The sequence below is a fragment of the Pseudophryne corroboree genome, chromosome 1 (genome assembly GCF_028390025.1).
Source record: "Pseudophryne corroboree isolate aPseCor3 chromosome 1, aPseCor3.hap2, whole genome shotgun sequence".
Lineage (NCBI taxonomy): Eukaryota > Metazoa > Chordata > Amphibia > Anura > Myobatrachidae > Pseudophryne > Pseudophryne corroboree.
Genome location: NC_086444.1, coordinates 438,078,613 through 438,094,597, shown reverse-complemented (window position 1 = coordinate 438,094,597; position 15,985 = coordinate 438,078,613). Strand labels below are relative to the sequence as shown.

At 48.2% G+C, this 15,985-nt stretch overlaps 1 protein-coding gene across 5 annotated transcripts in view; it reads left to right on the top strand.

Annotated features, from left to right (window-relative positions):
* CHD8 (chromodomain helicase DNA binding protein 8) overlaps positions 1–15,985 on the top strand; it is a 371,271-nt gene that overhangs the window by 245,670 nt on the left and 109,616 nt on the right. For all 5 annotated transcript variants that reach the window (XM_063913512.1, XM_063913515.1, XM_063913511.1 and 2 more), the window contains exons 17-20: positions 4,833–5,043; positions 5,331–5,526; positions 11,414–11,581; positions 11,788–11,970. In XM_063913512.1, coding sequence (XP_063769582.1) covers positions 4,833–5,043; positions 5,331–5,526; positions 11,414–11,581; positions 11,788–11,970 — 758 coding nt within the window. The remainder of the gene's footprint in view (positions 1–4,832; positions 5,044–5,330; positions 5,527–11,413; positions 11,582–11,787; positions 11,971–15,985) is intronic.

Genomic DNA, 15,985 nt, shown 5'->3' with positions numbered 1-15,985 from the left:
GGACCTGGTCTCCACAGCTATAGCTGGTAATTCTGATATTTTGCCTTATATTCCTGCACAGCCTAGGAAAGCACGACATTATCAAATGCAGCCTTTCGAATAAAGAAACAAGAAAGTCCGAGGTGCGTCCTTTCTTGCCAGAGGCGGGGGCAGAGGAAAGAAGCTGCACAACACAGCTAGTTCCCAGGAACAGAAGTCCTCCCCGGCCTCTACAAAAATCCACCGCATGTCGCTGGGGCTCCACAGGCGGAGCTAGGCCCGGTGGGGGCATTCCTTCGTAAGTTTAGCCACAAGTGGGTTCACTCCCTGTTAGATCCCTGGGCAATAGATATTGTGTCTCAGGGATACAAGCTGGACTTTGAGAAGATGCCCCCTCACCGACGGCCCTGCCGGCTTCCCCCCACGAGAGGGAAACAGTGTTAACTGCAATTCACAAATTGTATCTTCAACAGGTGGTGGTCAAGGTTCCCCTCCTTCAACAAGGAGGGGGTTATTATTTGACCATGTTGTAGTCCCGAAACCAGACGGTTCGGTCAGACCCATATTGAATTTAAAATCCCTGAACATATACCTGAAAAGGTTCAAGTTCAAGATCGAATCGCTAAGAGCGGTCATTGCAAGCCTGAAAGGGGGAGATTTTATGGTGACTCGGGACATAAGGGATGCATACCTTCATGTCCCCATTTATCCACCTCATCAGGCATACCTCAGAATTGCGGTACGGGATTGTCATTACCAATTTCAGACGTTGCAGTTTGGTCTCTCCACGGCCTTGAGAATATTCACCAAGGTAATGGCAGAAATGATGGTGCTCCTGCGGAAGCAAGGTGTCACTATTATCACGTACTTGGACGATCTCCTCATAAAAGCGAGATCAAGAGAGCAGTTGCTGAACAGCGTATCACTTTCTCTGGAAGTGTAACGGCAACACGGCTGGATTCTATATATTCCAAAGTCGCAGTTGGTTCCTACAGCTCATCTGCCTCTCCTAGGCATGATCCTAGACACAGACCAGAAAAGGGTTCATCTCCCGATAGAGCGAGCTCAGGAGCTCGTGACACTGGTCAGGAATCTATTAAAACCAAAACAGGTGTCAGTGCATCACTGCACTCGAGTCCTGGGAAGGAGGGTGGCATCATACGAGGCCATTTCCTTCGGCAGGTTCCATGCGAGGACCTTCCAATGGGACTTGCTGGACAAGTGGTCCGGATCACATCTTCAGATGCATCGGTTAATCACCCTATCCCCCAGGGCCAGGGTGTCTCTCCTGTGGTGGCTGCAGAGTGCTCACCTTCTCGAAGGTCGCAGATTCGGCATTCAGGACTGGGTCCTGGTGACCACGGATGCAAGCCTCCGAGGGTGGGGGGCAGTCACACAGGGAAGAAATTTCCAAGGGCTGTGGTCAAGGCAGGAGATTTGCCTTCACATCAATATCCTGGAACTAAGGGCCATATACAACGCCCTAAGTCAAGCGGAGACCGTGCTTCGCGACCAACCGGTTCTGATTCAGTCAGACAATATCACCGCAGTGGCTCATGTAAACCGCCAAGGCGGCACAAGGAGCAGGGTGGCGATGGTAGAAGCCACCAGAATTCTTTGCTAGGCGGAGAATCACGTAAGCACACTGTCAGCAGTGTTCATTCCGGGAGTGGACAACTGGGAAGCAGACTTCCTCAGCAGGCACAACCTCCACCCGGGAGAGTGGGGACTTCATCAGGAAGTCTTCATGCAGATTGCAAGTCGGTGGGAACTGCCACAGGTGGACATGATGGCATCCCGCCTCAACAAAAAGCTGCAGGGATATTGCGCCAGGTCAAGAGAACCTCAGGCGATAGCTGTGGACGCACTGGTGACACCGTGGGTGTTCCCGACGGTCTATGTATTTCCTCCTCTTCCTCTCATACCCAAGGTGCTGAGAATCATAAGGAAAAGAGGAGTGAGAACAATACTCATTGTTCCAGATTGGCCACGAAGGACCTGGTATCCAGATCTGCAAGAATGCTCACAGCGGACCCGTGGCCTCTGCCTCTAAGACAGGACTTGTGCAACAGGGGCCCTGTCTGTTCCAAGACTTACCGCGGCTGCGTTTGACGGCATGGCGGTTGAACGCCGGATCCTAGCAGAAAAAGGCATTCCGGATGAGGTCATTCCTACGCTGATAGAGGCTAGGAAGGATGTGACGGCTCAACATTATCACCGTATATGGCGAAAATATGTTGCTTGGTGTGAGGCCAGGAATGCCCCTACGGAGGAATTCCAGCTGGGCCGTTTCCTTCACTTCCTACAGTCGGGAGTGACTTTGGGCCTGAAATTGGGTTCCATTAAGGTCCAGATTTCGGTCCTATCCATTTTCTTTCAAAAAGAACTGGCTTCTCTTCCTGAAGTTAAGACGTTGTAAAGGGAGTGCTGCATATTCAGCCCCCTTTTGTGCCTCCAGTGGCACCTTGGGATCTTAACGTGGTGTTGAGTTTCCTGAAGTCACACTGGTTTGAGCCACTCAAAACCGTGGAGTTAAAATTTCTCACGTGGAAGGTGGTCATGCTATTAGCCTTGGCTTCAGCTAGGCGTGTGTCAGAATTAGCGGCTTTGTCACATAAAAGCCCCTATCTGGTTTTCCATATGGACAGGGCAGAATTGCGGACCCGTCCACAATTTCTGCCAAAAGTGGTGTCATCTTTTCATATGATCCAACCTATTGTGGTGCCTGTGGCTACTCGTGACTTGGAGGATTCCGAGTTGCTGGATGTGGTCAGGGCTTTGAAGGTTTATGTAGCCAGAACGGCTAGAGTCAGGAAAACTGAGTCGCTGTTTATCCTGTATGCATCCAACAAGCTGGGTGCTCCTGCTTCAAAGCAAACTATTGCTCGCTGGATCTGTAACACGATTCAGCAGGCTCATTCTGCGGCTGGATTGCCGCTTCCAAAATCAGTAAAAGCCCACTCCACAAGGAAGGTGGGCTCTTCTTGGGCGGCTGCCCGAGGGGTCTCGGCATTACAGCTTTGCCGAGCAGCTACTTGGTCAGGTTCAAACACTTTTGCAAAGTTTTACAAGTTTGATACCCTGGCTGAGGAGGACCTTGTGTTTGCTCATTGGGTGCTGCAGAGTCATCCGCACTCTCCCGCCCGTTTGGGAGCTTTGGTATAATCCCCATGGGTCCTTACGGAGTCCCCAGCATCCACTAGGACGTTAGAGAAAATAAGATTTTACTTACCGGTAAATCTATTTCTCGTAGTCCGTAGTGGATGCTGGGCGCCCGTCCCAAGTGCGGACTTCTTCTGCAATACTTGTATATAGTTTATTGCTTCAATAAGGGTTATGTTGTGGTTGCATCAGGGTTGATCTGATGCTCCGTTGTTGTTCATACTGTTAACTGGGTAAGTTTATCACAGGTTATACTGTGTGACTGGTATGAGTCTTGCCCTTGATTCCAAAATCCTTTCCTTGTACTGTCAGCTCTTCCGGGCACAGTTTCTCTAACTGAGGTCTGGAGGTGGGACATAGAGGGAGGAGCCAGAGCACACCAGTATCAAAATTCTTTTTTAAGGTGCCCTGTCTCCTGCGGAGCCCGTCTATTCCCCATGGTCCTTACGGAGTCACCAGCATCCACTACGGACTACGAGAAATAGATTTACCGGTAAGTAACATCTTATTTTGTCTCCTATTGTCCTGGTTTCTAATAAACAATGACAGTCTGGTTTTGGTTGTCTTCAGTATACACTCTGAAACAATAAGGATAACTAGAGATATTTACTTTCCTCACAGATCAGGGTACCTGTTTCATGATCACAAACCTTTGCGTAAACAAGACATGTCTTGATATATTCAAGACATTGTTTTAGAAGAACGTGTATGTGTGGTTTGATTAGCTTGTGTGTAAACAGCAACTTGCCTTTGAAGATTACACAGTCTGTACAAATTCTGTACTATAAGGATTGAATACGCAGGGCTTCACGAGCCAATGTATGCAGCGTCCGGGTGTGCGCACGCACGGCTAATACGCAACCGCACAGAAGCCACTCTGAATGGTGTCTGTATGGGTAGTGCGGGTTTGTAATATTTTCCGACTTCGACAGGCACATCCGAGAATTTTCATCATCTTTGTAAAACTGCTGTACCTGATGAACGATTTGTACAGGAAAGGCTTTCCCTCTATTTTTTTTCAGGTTCTGCTAGTATGCTATGGGTTTCTTTAATTTTCTTAATTATTTTACCATGTATTCTGTGACATTAAATAAGTTAAGGACTCCCAAAGTTATGTTTAAGTTTTTTTAAATTACATGATTTCTTTTCAATTATGTTTGCGGTACAACAGTAATTGAACTTCTTCAGCTTCATGAATTTTTTTTTCCTCCACTATGAAACAGAGTACCATACTGATATTTTTTTTTGTGTGATAATAATGTATACCTTTGTTAAGCACCTAAAAATATTGGGATATCTATTGTTGATTGATCCTAGCGTTTTTAAGTCGTGGGGAGGTGATGATTGTTTGAGGGAAGAGTGCTCTGCTCGTGCGAGCTTACAGTCTAAATGGGAGGGTCAACAGATGGGTTGACACACGGAGACATTGAGCAAGGAGCATGGAGTAGTTGCTTAGGATGAGAGCTGAAAGTCTTTGATAAAGTTGTGCGTCTTGAGAGCCCATTTGTAGTTTTATGGAGAGTCGTAGGGGGCAGCTCCAGACAAATCTTGGAGGTGGGAGATGTAATCATTTGGGACTGGAGCAATTATATAGTGTGGTTAGAAAGCACCTGTGTAACTTTTTCGCAACCGCGCTCTGATATGACAGTGTTAACTGTTTCTTTTTGATATTGTGTTTGACTTAAAACAAGGAGCGGAAGAGAAGATCATGTTTGACTTTCGAGAAGCAACCCCAGTGATCCCTCATGACTTCCATTTACAAGCTATGGTGCGCTCCTCTGGAAAATTGGTGCTAATAGACAAACTTCTGCCTAAGCTGAGAGCTGGAGGTCACAAGGTCCTCATCTTTTCCCAAATGGTGCGGTGTTTGGATATATTAGAGGATTACCTTATTCAGCGAAGGTAAAGAATGCTTCTCTAACAATCTACTGTAAAATCAGACTTGCTGCAGGGCCTTTTAACTTTGTTTGGGGAGCTGTGCCTGGGTAATAGAAGTATGCTCCATTTTTTTTCAACTTTATCAACTGCATTATTGAAATGTTGCTATTTGACACAATACTTAATTTCCTTTCTTTTTTTTTCAAAAAAACCTTTTGCTGACCTTGACCGTAATTTGACAGAAAACTTATTTTGGATTTAATGGCTCGCTCTCACAGTCTAACCCTAAAGTGTTTGTGTATAAAATAAAGGTATCTCTATGAACGAATTGATGGTAGAGTTCGCGGGAATATGCGTCAAGCTGCAATTGATCGATTCAGCCGTCCAGACTCTGATCGGTTTGTGTTCCTGCTGTGTACACGTGCTGGTGGACTTGGTATCAACCTGACAGCTGCAGACACATGCATCATCTTTGACTCTGACTGGAATCCTCAGAATGATCTTCAGGTATTGCATTATGCCCTAGATTCTGCTATTCTGTCGTTAACGTTTTGCACAGTTATAATGGAATTCAGTTGCTAGGTTGACCAGCTTTATTGAAAATGAATGCGATTGATGCCAATTTCTATCTTAAATATAAATGTACTAAAGAAGAATCTCTTAATTTAGTATTAGTCGTGCTGTGACCTTTTAAGTTAAAAAACGAAAAACAAATATTTTCTCTTAGGTCCTAGAGGATGCTGGGGACTCCGTAAGGACCATGGGGAATAGACAGGCTCCACAGGAGACATGGGCACTAAAAAGATCTTTAGGTATGGGTGTGCACTGGCTCCTCCCTCTATGCCCCTCCTCCATACCTCAGTTTAATACTGTGCCCAGAGGAGACTGGGTGCACTACAGGGAGCTCTCCTGAGCTTCCTGAAATAAAGTATTTTGTTAGGTTTTTTATTTTCAGGGAGACCCGCTGGCAACATGCTCCCTGCTTCGTGGGACTGAGGAGAGAGAAGCAGCCCTACTTCTGTGAGTTTCAAGGCTCTGCTTCTTAGGCTACTGGACACCATTAGCTCCAGAGGGAGTCAGAACGCAGGTCTCCCCTAGCGGTTCGTCCCGGAGCCGCGCCGCCATCCTCCTCGCAGAGCCGGAAGATAGAAGCCAGGTGAGTATAGGAAGGCAGAAGACTTCAAATCTTCAGTGAGGTAACGCGCAGTGGTAACGCTGCGCGCCATTGCTCCCACACAGAGACACACACAGCGCACACAGGGGGGGGGGCGGCGGCGCCCTGGGCAGCAATGTTATACCTCTTGGACTGGCTATATGGGTATTTACACTGTATTGTATTTACTTATGAGTATCCCCCGCCTGGTTTTAAAAAAAAGAGCGGGACCGAAGCCCGCCACTGAGTGGGCGGGGCTTCTTCCTCAGCACTCACCGGCGCCATTTTCTCCACAGCACACGCTGAGAAGCTGGCTCCCCGGACTCTCCCCTGCTGATCACCGGTGACAGAGGGTTTTAAAGAAGGCGGGGGGGGGCACATAATTTGGCGCAGTGAATACATATTACAAGCGCTATATCTGGGTAAATTTTTTCTCCAGGGTTATTGGCGCTGGGTGTGTGCTGGCATACTCTCTCTCTGTCTCTCCAAAGGGCTTTGTGGGGAAACTGTCTCCAGATAGAGCTTTCCCTGAGTGTGTGGTGTGTCAGTACGTGCGTGTCGGCATGTCTGAAGCGGAAGGCTCTCCTAGGGATGAGGTGGAGCGCATGAGTGTGGCGTCGCCGTCGGCAATGCCGACACATGATTGGATGGATATGTGGAATATTCTAAATGCAAATGTGAATTTATTACACAAACGTTTAGACAAGGCAGAGTCCAGGGACAGTTCAGGGAGTCAGTCCCTGCCTTTCCCTGTGGCACAGGGGCCTTCTGGGTCTCAAAAGCGCCCGCTTTCTCAGGTGGTTGACACAGATACCGACACAGATTCTGACTCTAGTGTCGATTATGATGATGCGAGGCTACAGCCAAAATTGGCAAAAAGTATCCATTATTGCTATAAAGGATGTACTGCATATTATTGATGACCCCGCGGTGCCTAATCCTAAAATCCACATGTTTAAAGAAAAGAAACCTGAGGTTACTTTTCCACCCTCCTTTGAATGAAATGAATTATTTGAAAGTACTTGGGGAAACTCCAGATAAGAAACTGCAGATTCCCAAGAGGATTCTTATGGTGTATCCTTTCCCAATCAAGGACAGAATACGGTGGGAATCCTCCCCAAGGGTGGATAAAGCGTTGACGCGCCTTTCCAAGAAGGTGACGCTACCGTCTCAAGATACCGCTACCCTCAGGGATCCTGCTGACCGCAAGCAGGAAACTACCTTGAAGTCAATTTACACACATACAGGTACATTACTCAGATCGGCAATAGCGTCGGCCTGGGTTTGTAGCGCGGTACTGGCGTGGACAGATACCTTATCTGCTGATATGGATACAATGGATAAGGAGTCTATTTTATTGACCCTCGGTCACATTAAGGATACAGTCCTTTATATGAGAGAGGCTCAGAGGGATATAGGCGTACTGGGGTCCAGAGCAAACGCTATGGCGATTGGCGAGCACTGTGGACCAGACAGTGGACGGGTGATGCCGACTCAAAGCGGCATATGAAGGTTTGGGGAAGGTCTCGCGGACCTAGTTTCCACAGCTACTGCTGGTAAATCAACTTTTTTACCTTATGTTTCCTCACAGCCTAAGAAAGCGCCACATTTTCAGATGCAGTCCTTTCGGCCGCATAAATCCAAGAGAGCTCGGGGATCTTCCTTTCTTGCCAGAGGTAAGGGCAAGGGGAAAAAGCTGCCAGCTACAGCCAGTTCCCAGGAACAGAAGTCCTCCCCAGCTTCTACTAAATCCACCGCATGACGCTGGGGCTCCGCTGGGGGAGTCCGCTCCAGTGGGGGCACGTCTTCGTCTTTTCAGCCAAGTCTGGGTTCACTCACAGGTGGATCCCTGGGCAATAGACATTGTTTCCCAGGGGTACAAGCTGGAATTCGAAGAGGTGCCTCCTCGCCGGTTTTTCAAATCGGCACTGCCGACTTCTTCCCCAGAGAGGGAGGTAGTTTTGGCAGCTATTCAAAAATTGTGTCTCCAACAAGTGGTGGTCAAGGTTCCCCTGCTGCAGCAGGGGATGGGCTATTACTCAACCCTGTTTGTGGTCCCGAAACCGGATGGTTCGGTCAGACCCATTCTAAATTTAAAATCCTTAAACCTATACTTAAAGAGGTTCAAGTTCAAGATGCAGTCGCTTAGGGCGGTCATTGCAAGTCTGGAAGAGGGAGATTATATGGTGTTTCTAGACATAAAGGATGCATACCTTCATGTCCCCATTTATCAACCTCATCAGGCGTTCCTGAGATTTGTGGTGGAGGATTGTCACTACCAATTTCAGACGTTGCCGTTTGGGCTGTCCACGGCCCCGAGAATTTTTACCAAATTAATGGCGGAGATAATGGTGCTCCTGCGCAAGCAGGGGGTCACAATTATCCCATACTTGGACGATCTCCTGATAAAAGCGAGATCGAGAGAACAGTTGCTGGTCAAAGTATCACTCTCCCTGAGGGTGTTACAACAACACGGTTGGATTCTAAACCTGCCAAAGTCACAGTTAGTCCCAACAACCAGATTGCCTTTCTTAGGCATGATTCTGGACACGGAACAAAAGAGGGTCTTTCTCCCGACGGAAAAGGCCCAGGAACTGCGGGACTTGGTCAGGGACCTGTAGAAGCCAGACAGGGTGTCGGTACATCACTGCACGTGAGTGCTGGGGAAAATGGTGGCGTCTTACGAGGCCATTCCATTCGGCAGGTTCCATGCCAGAACCTTTCAGTGGGACCTTCTGGACAAGTGGTCTGGGTCACATCTACAGAATCATCAGATGATACGCCTGTCCCCCAGGGCCAGGGTATCTCTCCTGTGGTGGCTGCAGAGTGCTCACCTTCTAGAAGGTCGCAGGTTCGGAATCAAGTACTGGGTTCTGGTGACCACGGACGCGAGTCTCCGAGGATGGGGAGCAGTCACACAGGGAAGAAACTTCCAGGGTCTGTGGTCAAGCCAGGAGGCTTGTCTACACATCAACATTCTGGAATTAAGGGACATATACAACGGCCTTCGTCAGGCGCAGACCTTACTTCAAGGTCTACCGGTTCTGATTCAGTCAGAAAACATCACAGCAGTGGCTCATGTAAACCGCCAAGGCGGCACAAGGAGCAGAGTGGCAATGGCAGAAGCCTCAAAGATTCTTCGATGGGCGGAGAGTCATGTAAGCGCTCTGACAGCAGTCTTCATTCCGGGTGTAGACAACTGGGAAGCAGACTTCCTCAGCAGACATGATCTGCATCCAGGAGAGTGGGGACTTCATCAGGAAGTCTTCGCTGAGATTGCAAGTCAGTGGGGTCTGCCTCAAATAGACATGATGGCTTCACGCCTCAACAAGAAACTTCCGAGATATTGCACCAGGTCAAGGGACCCTCAGGCGATTTGCAGTGGACGCACTGGTGACACCGCGGGTGTTTCAGTCGGTCTATGTGTTCCCTCCTCTTCCTCTCATCTCAAAGATACTGAGAATCATAAGACGAAGAGGGGTTCAGGCGATTCTCATCGTTCCAGATTGGCCTCGAAGGGCCTGGTATCCGGATCTACAGGAAATGCTCTCAGAATATCCGTAGCCTCTTCCTCTCAGGGAAGACCTGTTGCAACAAGGGCCCTGTCTGTTCCAGGACTTACCGCAACTGCGTTTGACGGCATGGCGGTTGAACGCAGGATCCTAGCGGAGAAGGGCATTCCGGAGGAGGTCATTCCTACCCTGATAAAGGCTAGGAAGGAGGTGACATCGAAACATTATCACCGTATCTGGAGAAAGTATGTATCTTGGTGCGAAGCCAAGACTGCTCCTCCGGAAGAGTTCCATCTGGGCCGTTTTCTCCACTTCCTGCAAACAGGAGTGAATTTGGGCCTAAAGTTAGGCTCCATTAAGGTTCAGATTTCGGCCTTATCCATTTTCTTTCAAAAGGAATTGGCTTCTCTTCCAGAAGTCCAGACTTTCGTGAAAGGGGTGCTGCATATCCAGCCTCCTTTTGTGCCTCCAGTGGCACCATGGGACCTTAACGTGGTGTTACGGTTCCTTAAGTCTCACTGGTTTGAACTGCTTCAAACAGTTGAATTGAAGTATCTTACTTGGAAGGTGGTCATGTTATTGGCCTTGGCTTTGGCACGGCGAGTGTCAGAGTTGGCGGCTTTGTCTCACAAAAGCCCTTATCTGATTTTCCATGTGGATAGAGCTGAGTTGCGGACTCGTCCCCAATTTTTGCCTAAGGTGGTTTCTTCTTTTCATATGAACCAACCTATTGTGGTGCCGGTGGCTACAAGGGACGTGGAGGATTCAGAGTCCCTAGATGTGGTCAGGGCATTGAAAATTTATGTGGCCAGAACGGCTCGGGTTAGGATAACAGAGGCTCTGTTTATCCTGTATGCAGCCAACAAGGTTGGTGCTCCTGCGTCTAAACAGACTATTGCTCGCTGGATCTGTAACACGATTCAGCAGGCTCATTCTGCGGCTGGATTGCTGTTACCGAATTCGGTTAAGGCCCATTCCACTAGGAAGGTGGGCTCTTCTGGGGCGGCTGCCCGGGGCGTCTTGGCATTACAACTTTGCCGAGCCGCGACTTGGTCGGGTTCAAATACTTTTGCAAAATTCTACAAGTTTGATACCCTGGCCGATGAGGACCTAATGTTTGCTCATTCGGTGCTGCAGAGTCGTCCGCGCACTCCCGCCCGTTTTGGAGCTTTGGTATAATCCCCATGGTCCTTACGGAGTCCCCAGCATCCTCTAGGACGTAAGAGAAAATAAGATTTTAAACCTACCGGTAAATCTTTCTCGTAGTCCGTAGAGGATGCTGGGCGCCTGTCCCTGTGCGGACAGCATCCTGCAGGACTTGTATATAGTTGTTGCTTACATTTGGGTTATGTTTCAGTTGGATCAGTTTTGGACTGATACTGGTTTTGTTTCATACTGTTGACTGGTTCGTATATCCCATGTTATATGGTGTGAATGGTGTGGCTGGTATGAATCTTGCCCTTGGATTTACAAAATCCTTTCCTCGTACTGTCCGTCTCCTCTGGGCACAGTTTCTCTAACTGAGGTCTGGAGGAGGGGCATAGAGGGAGGAGCCAGTGCACACCTATACCTAAAGTTCTTTTTAGTGCCCATGTCTCCTGTGGAGCCTGTCTATTCCCAATGGTCCTTCCGGAGTCCCCAGCATCCTCTACGGACTACGAGAAAAAGATTTACCGGTAGGTTTAAAATCTTATTTTTACTATGTTCTTTTATTTTCACATGTACTCAGGCACAAGCACGTTGTCACCGCATTGGGCAAAGCAAGGCTGTTAAAATTTACCGTCTAATTACCCGAAATTCCTATGAGAGGGAGATGTTTGACAAGGCCAGCTTAAAGCTAGGGCTGGATAAAGCTGTACTCCAATCCATGAGTGGGCGGGACAATCACCTGAGTGGGGTGAGTACCCATTACAGGAAACAAGTTTTCTGGGTCTTATATACTGTATTAAATTAACAAAACTGTACTTACCAATCAGTTTAGAGAAGACTAACATTAAATATAGCATGGTGAGCAAAACTGTAATATAAAGTAGTTGTCACACCTACCATTAAGACAGATCTGCTATAAATCTTTCTAAAATGTACTTTTTCCTTCCGCCACAGCCCATCCAACAGTTTACAAAGAAAGAAATTGAAGACCTGCTGAGAAAAGGAGCTTATGCAGCCATTATGGATGAAGACGACGAAGGTTCCAAGTTTTGTGAGGAAGACATTGACCAAATTCTGTTGAGACGAACCACAACAATAACCATAGAGTCTGAGGGAAAGGGCTCAACCTTTTCCAAGGTCTGTGTTTGTTTAACTTTTTTAATTTTATACTTATTGTATACAAATGTAATGAGCATATTGAAAAGAGGAAACAGTATGTGACAAAAAACAGGTATATTGAACATGGTTTTGTGTTTTAAGTGTCATAACGTAGACCATGGAAGATCAACATTTACATAATGGTTGAACTTAACATTTCAAATATTTGTGTCCTCCAAGTGGCAGACATTACATAACCATGGGATATAGAGGAGCAGGCTGAGGGGAGATACAATTCTGTACCCCCTCCTGCTGCCACCACTCAAGCAGCATAGTGACAGCTGTCTCTTTGTGGTCACCAGTAAGTATACATGGAAATGGTAGTTGCTCAGTGAATTTATAGGCTCTCCTAAAAAAATTAAAATTCCCCAGGCACACTGTAAAGGACCAGCAAATGAGATTTACATACTGCCATGCATAATAAGACTTTCTCTTGTGTCCTAGAGGATACTGGAGTCGATATTCGTACCATGGGATATAGACGGGTCCACTAGGAGCCTTGGGCACTTTAAGAAATCAATAGTGTGCACTGGCTCCTCCCTCTATGCCCCTCCTACCAGACTCCGTTTAGAAAATGTGCCCGGAGGAGCCGGTCACACTTAGGGAAGCTCCTGAAGAGTTTTCTGCATTTATTTTCTGTTTGTTGTTTTCACGCAGGGCTGATTGGCACCTGCTTCGTGGGACTTAGGGGTGAGAATGGCCCAACTTCCTGAAGAGTTAATGGTTCCATTTCTCAACTAACAGGACACTGAGCTCCTGAGGGAGTCATTCGCAAGCCCCACCACGGCGAGCATACCCTCCCGCAGCACGCCGCCACCCCTAACAGAGCCAAACGATAGAAGAGTAGTGAGTACAGCGCCAGCGTCCCAGTTAGTGGGTCGGCGGCGGGAATGACGGCATAAGGGTAGGAGCGCAGCACTGCTGCAGGCTGTGCTCCGGGGGCTCAGTAAGGTGGTACACTTGGATGTGTCCATGCTGTGAGGCAGGCACACTGAGCCACCAATGAAACCCAGATCCGGCCACTTACCTAACAGAGGGTTTTAACCCTCTGTTAGTCACAAAAAGTCCTCAGGCCAGTATAAAAAATGCAGGAAGTCCAGCGCCATAATGGGGGCGGGGCTTCACTGAGCAGATCCAGCAGGTCATCAGCGCCATTTTCCCTCTGCAGCTTGTGCTGACAGGATACACTGTGAAGCGCAGCTCTTTCACAAGGACTCCACGTCTCCTCAGCGGTACCAGGGGGTCTTAGTAGGGGGGGGGGGAGCAGTTGTAGAACACTAAGCCCTGTTAAGGTGCTTAGTTTGCGACCCAGCTGAGTTTTACAGTACATAAGCTACAAGGGCGCTGTGTGTGGCTGGCTCCGGCTTCTGTATCTCCCTACGGGCTCTGTGTGGGATAAAACTGTGTTTTCACCTTCTGTGTGTGTATCCCTTCCAGTTGCCATGTCCAGGGACTGCTTGAGTGTCTGTCCTCCCCAGGAGACTCACTGTCCTGTACTCAGGATAGTGCACATTCTCAGGCCAGTGGGGCTGAACCCCCATGGTTAGATTCCATTAAAGGGACGATATCTGCTATTTCTACAAAATTATCCCATACTGAAAAAGAGACTCAATTCTTAAGACAGTCTATGTATGACCTGATCCATAGAGATTCAGTTCCCATGCCAGCGTCTCAGGTCCCCGCCATTTGCGCACAAAAGCGTACTCTGGCCTAGCTCATGCAGGCTGATACTGATGACGATACTTTAGACCCAGAGGAGGGTGAGGTGGATGCGACTTGGGGGGATGCTGTCCTGTCACAAGGTATACAGGCTCTGATAGATGCTATCAGAAATGTCCTGCACATTCCTGACAGGGTGATGGAGGTAGAGGAGGAATCTTATTTTAATGTAAAAAAAGAAATCCTAAACAACTTTTCCCGCATCCAAGGAATTGAATTCCCTGTTTGAGGAAACTTTGGCTAATCCTGATAAAAAGTTTCAGATCCCTAAAAGATTGATTGCAAATTTTCCCTTTCCTCTGGAAGATGGAAAGAAATGGGAAAACCCGCCAATTGTGGACGCATCCGTGTCTAGGTTGTCACGTAAGATAGTCTTACCTGTTCCTGGGGCAGCATCCTTAAAGGATACGGCTGACCACAAAATTGAGACCACTCGCAAATCTCTATACACTGCTGCGGGGGTGGCCCAGAGACCCACTATTGCTTGTGCATGGATCACTAAGGCCATTGCTAAGTGGTCAGGTAACCTAATTGACGAATTAGATTCCTTACCCAGGGGGGGGGGGATAATTTACTCCTACAGCATATTCAGGACTCTGCTAACCTTATGGTGGAGGCCATAAAGGAAATTGGTTTGCTCAACGCACGCACCACTGCCATGGCAGTGTTAGCGCGCAATGGCTTGTGGCTGCGCCAGTGGACTGCGGATGCGGATTCCAGGAAAGGCGTGGAAAGCCTGCCTTTCACAGGTGAGGCCCTTTTTGGAGATGAACTGGATAAGTGGATGTCCACCTTCCTTCCACAGCACCCCCAGCTAGGAAAACCTACTCTGCTCCAACTCTGCAGTCCTTTTGGATTTGGCCACCTCATCAGGCTTATCTAAGGTTTGCAGTACAGGACTGTCACTACCAGTTCCAGGCACTGCCATTTGGCCTCTCCACAGCTCCGAGGGTATTTTACCAAGGTAATGGCAGAAATTATGTTTCTCCTCTGCAAGCAGGGAGTGAACATAATACCTTACCTGGACGACCTGCTGATCAAAGCACCATCCAGGGAGAGGTTGTTAGACTACATTGTCCCCTCAACCCGGCTACTCCAGGATCACGGGTGAATTCTGAACCTATCAAAATCCCACCTGGAACCAACACTGAGGCTTCCGTTCCTGAGAATGATCCTTGATACGGAGGTACAGAAGGTATTCCTTCTGCTGGAAAAGGCGTTGGTAATCCAGTCGATGGTGCGGGATGTGCTCAAGCCAACACGGATATCGGTGCATCTCTGCATTCTCCTTCTGGGGAAGATGGTCGCCTCTTACGAGGCTCTGCAGTATGGAAGGTTTCATGCGAGGCCTTTCCAGCTGGATCTGTTGGATGAATGGTCCGGATCGCATCTTCATATGCACCAGAGAATACGTCTGTCGCCAAAAGCCAGGATTTCTCTTCTGTGGTGGCTTCAGACTTCTCACCAGACCAAGCCTCAGAGGTTGGGGAGCGGTCATCCAGGGGAAAAGGTTCCAAGGAAAATTGTCAAGTCAGGAAACCATTCTTCCGATCAACGTTCTGGAACTAAGGGCCTTATACAACGTCCTTCTACAGGCAGCACATCATCTTCAAGATCACGCCATTCAGGTTCAGTCGGACATTGTGACATACATAAACCGACAGGGCGGAACGAAGAGCAGAGCAGCAATGTCAGAGGTAACAAGAATTCTCCTCTGGGCAGAAAGATTCGCGGGGGCACTGCCTGCAATCTTCACTCCGGGAGTGGACAATTGGAAAGCGGGCTTCATCAGCAGACACTACCTCCACCCAGGAGAGTGGGCCTTCATCTGCAGGTGTTCGAGTCCTTAACACGTCGGTGGGGGATTCCACAGATAGACATGTTGGCCTCTCGGCTCAACAAGAAGCTAAAGCGGTATTGTTCCAGGTCAAGAGACCCACAAGCAGTAGCGGTGGATGCTCTGGAGACTCAATGGGTCTACCAGATGGTTTACTTGTTCCCACCTCTTCCATTGATCCCAAGAATTCTCAAAAGAATAAAAAGGGAAAAGGTTCAAGCAATTCTCATTGCTCCAGATTGGCCAAGAAGGGCCTGGTACGCGGATCTACTGGAGTTGCTCCTAGAGGACTCGTGGCCTCTGCCTCTTCGAGAGGATCTTCTACAACAGGGGCCGTTCGTCTATCACGACTTACCGCGGCTACGTTTTACTGCATGGAAGTTGAGCGTCAAATTCTAGCCCGCAAAGGCATTCCGGATAGGGTTATTCCAACCCTGA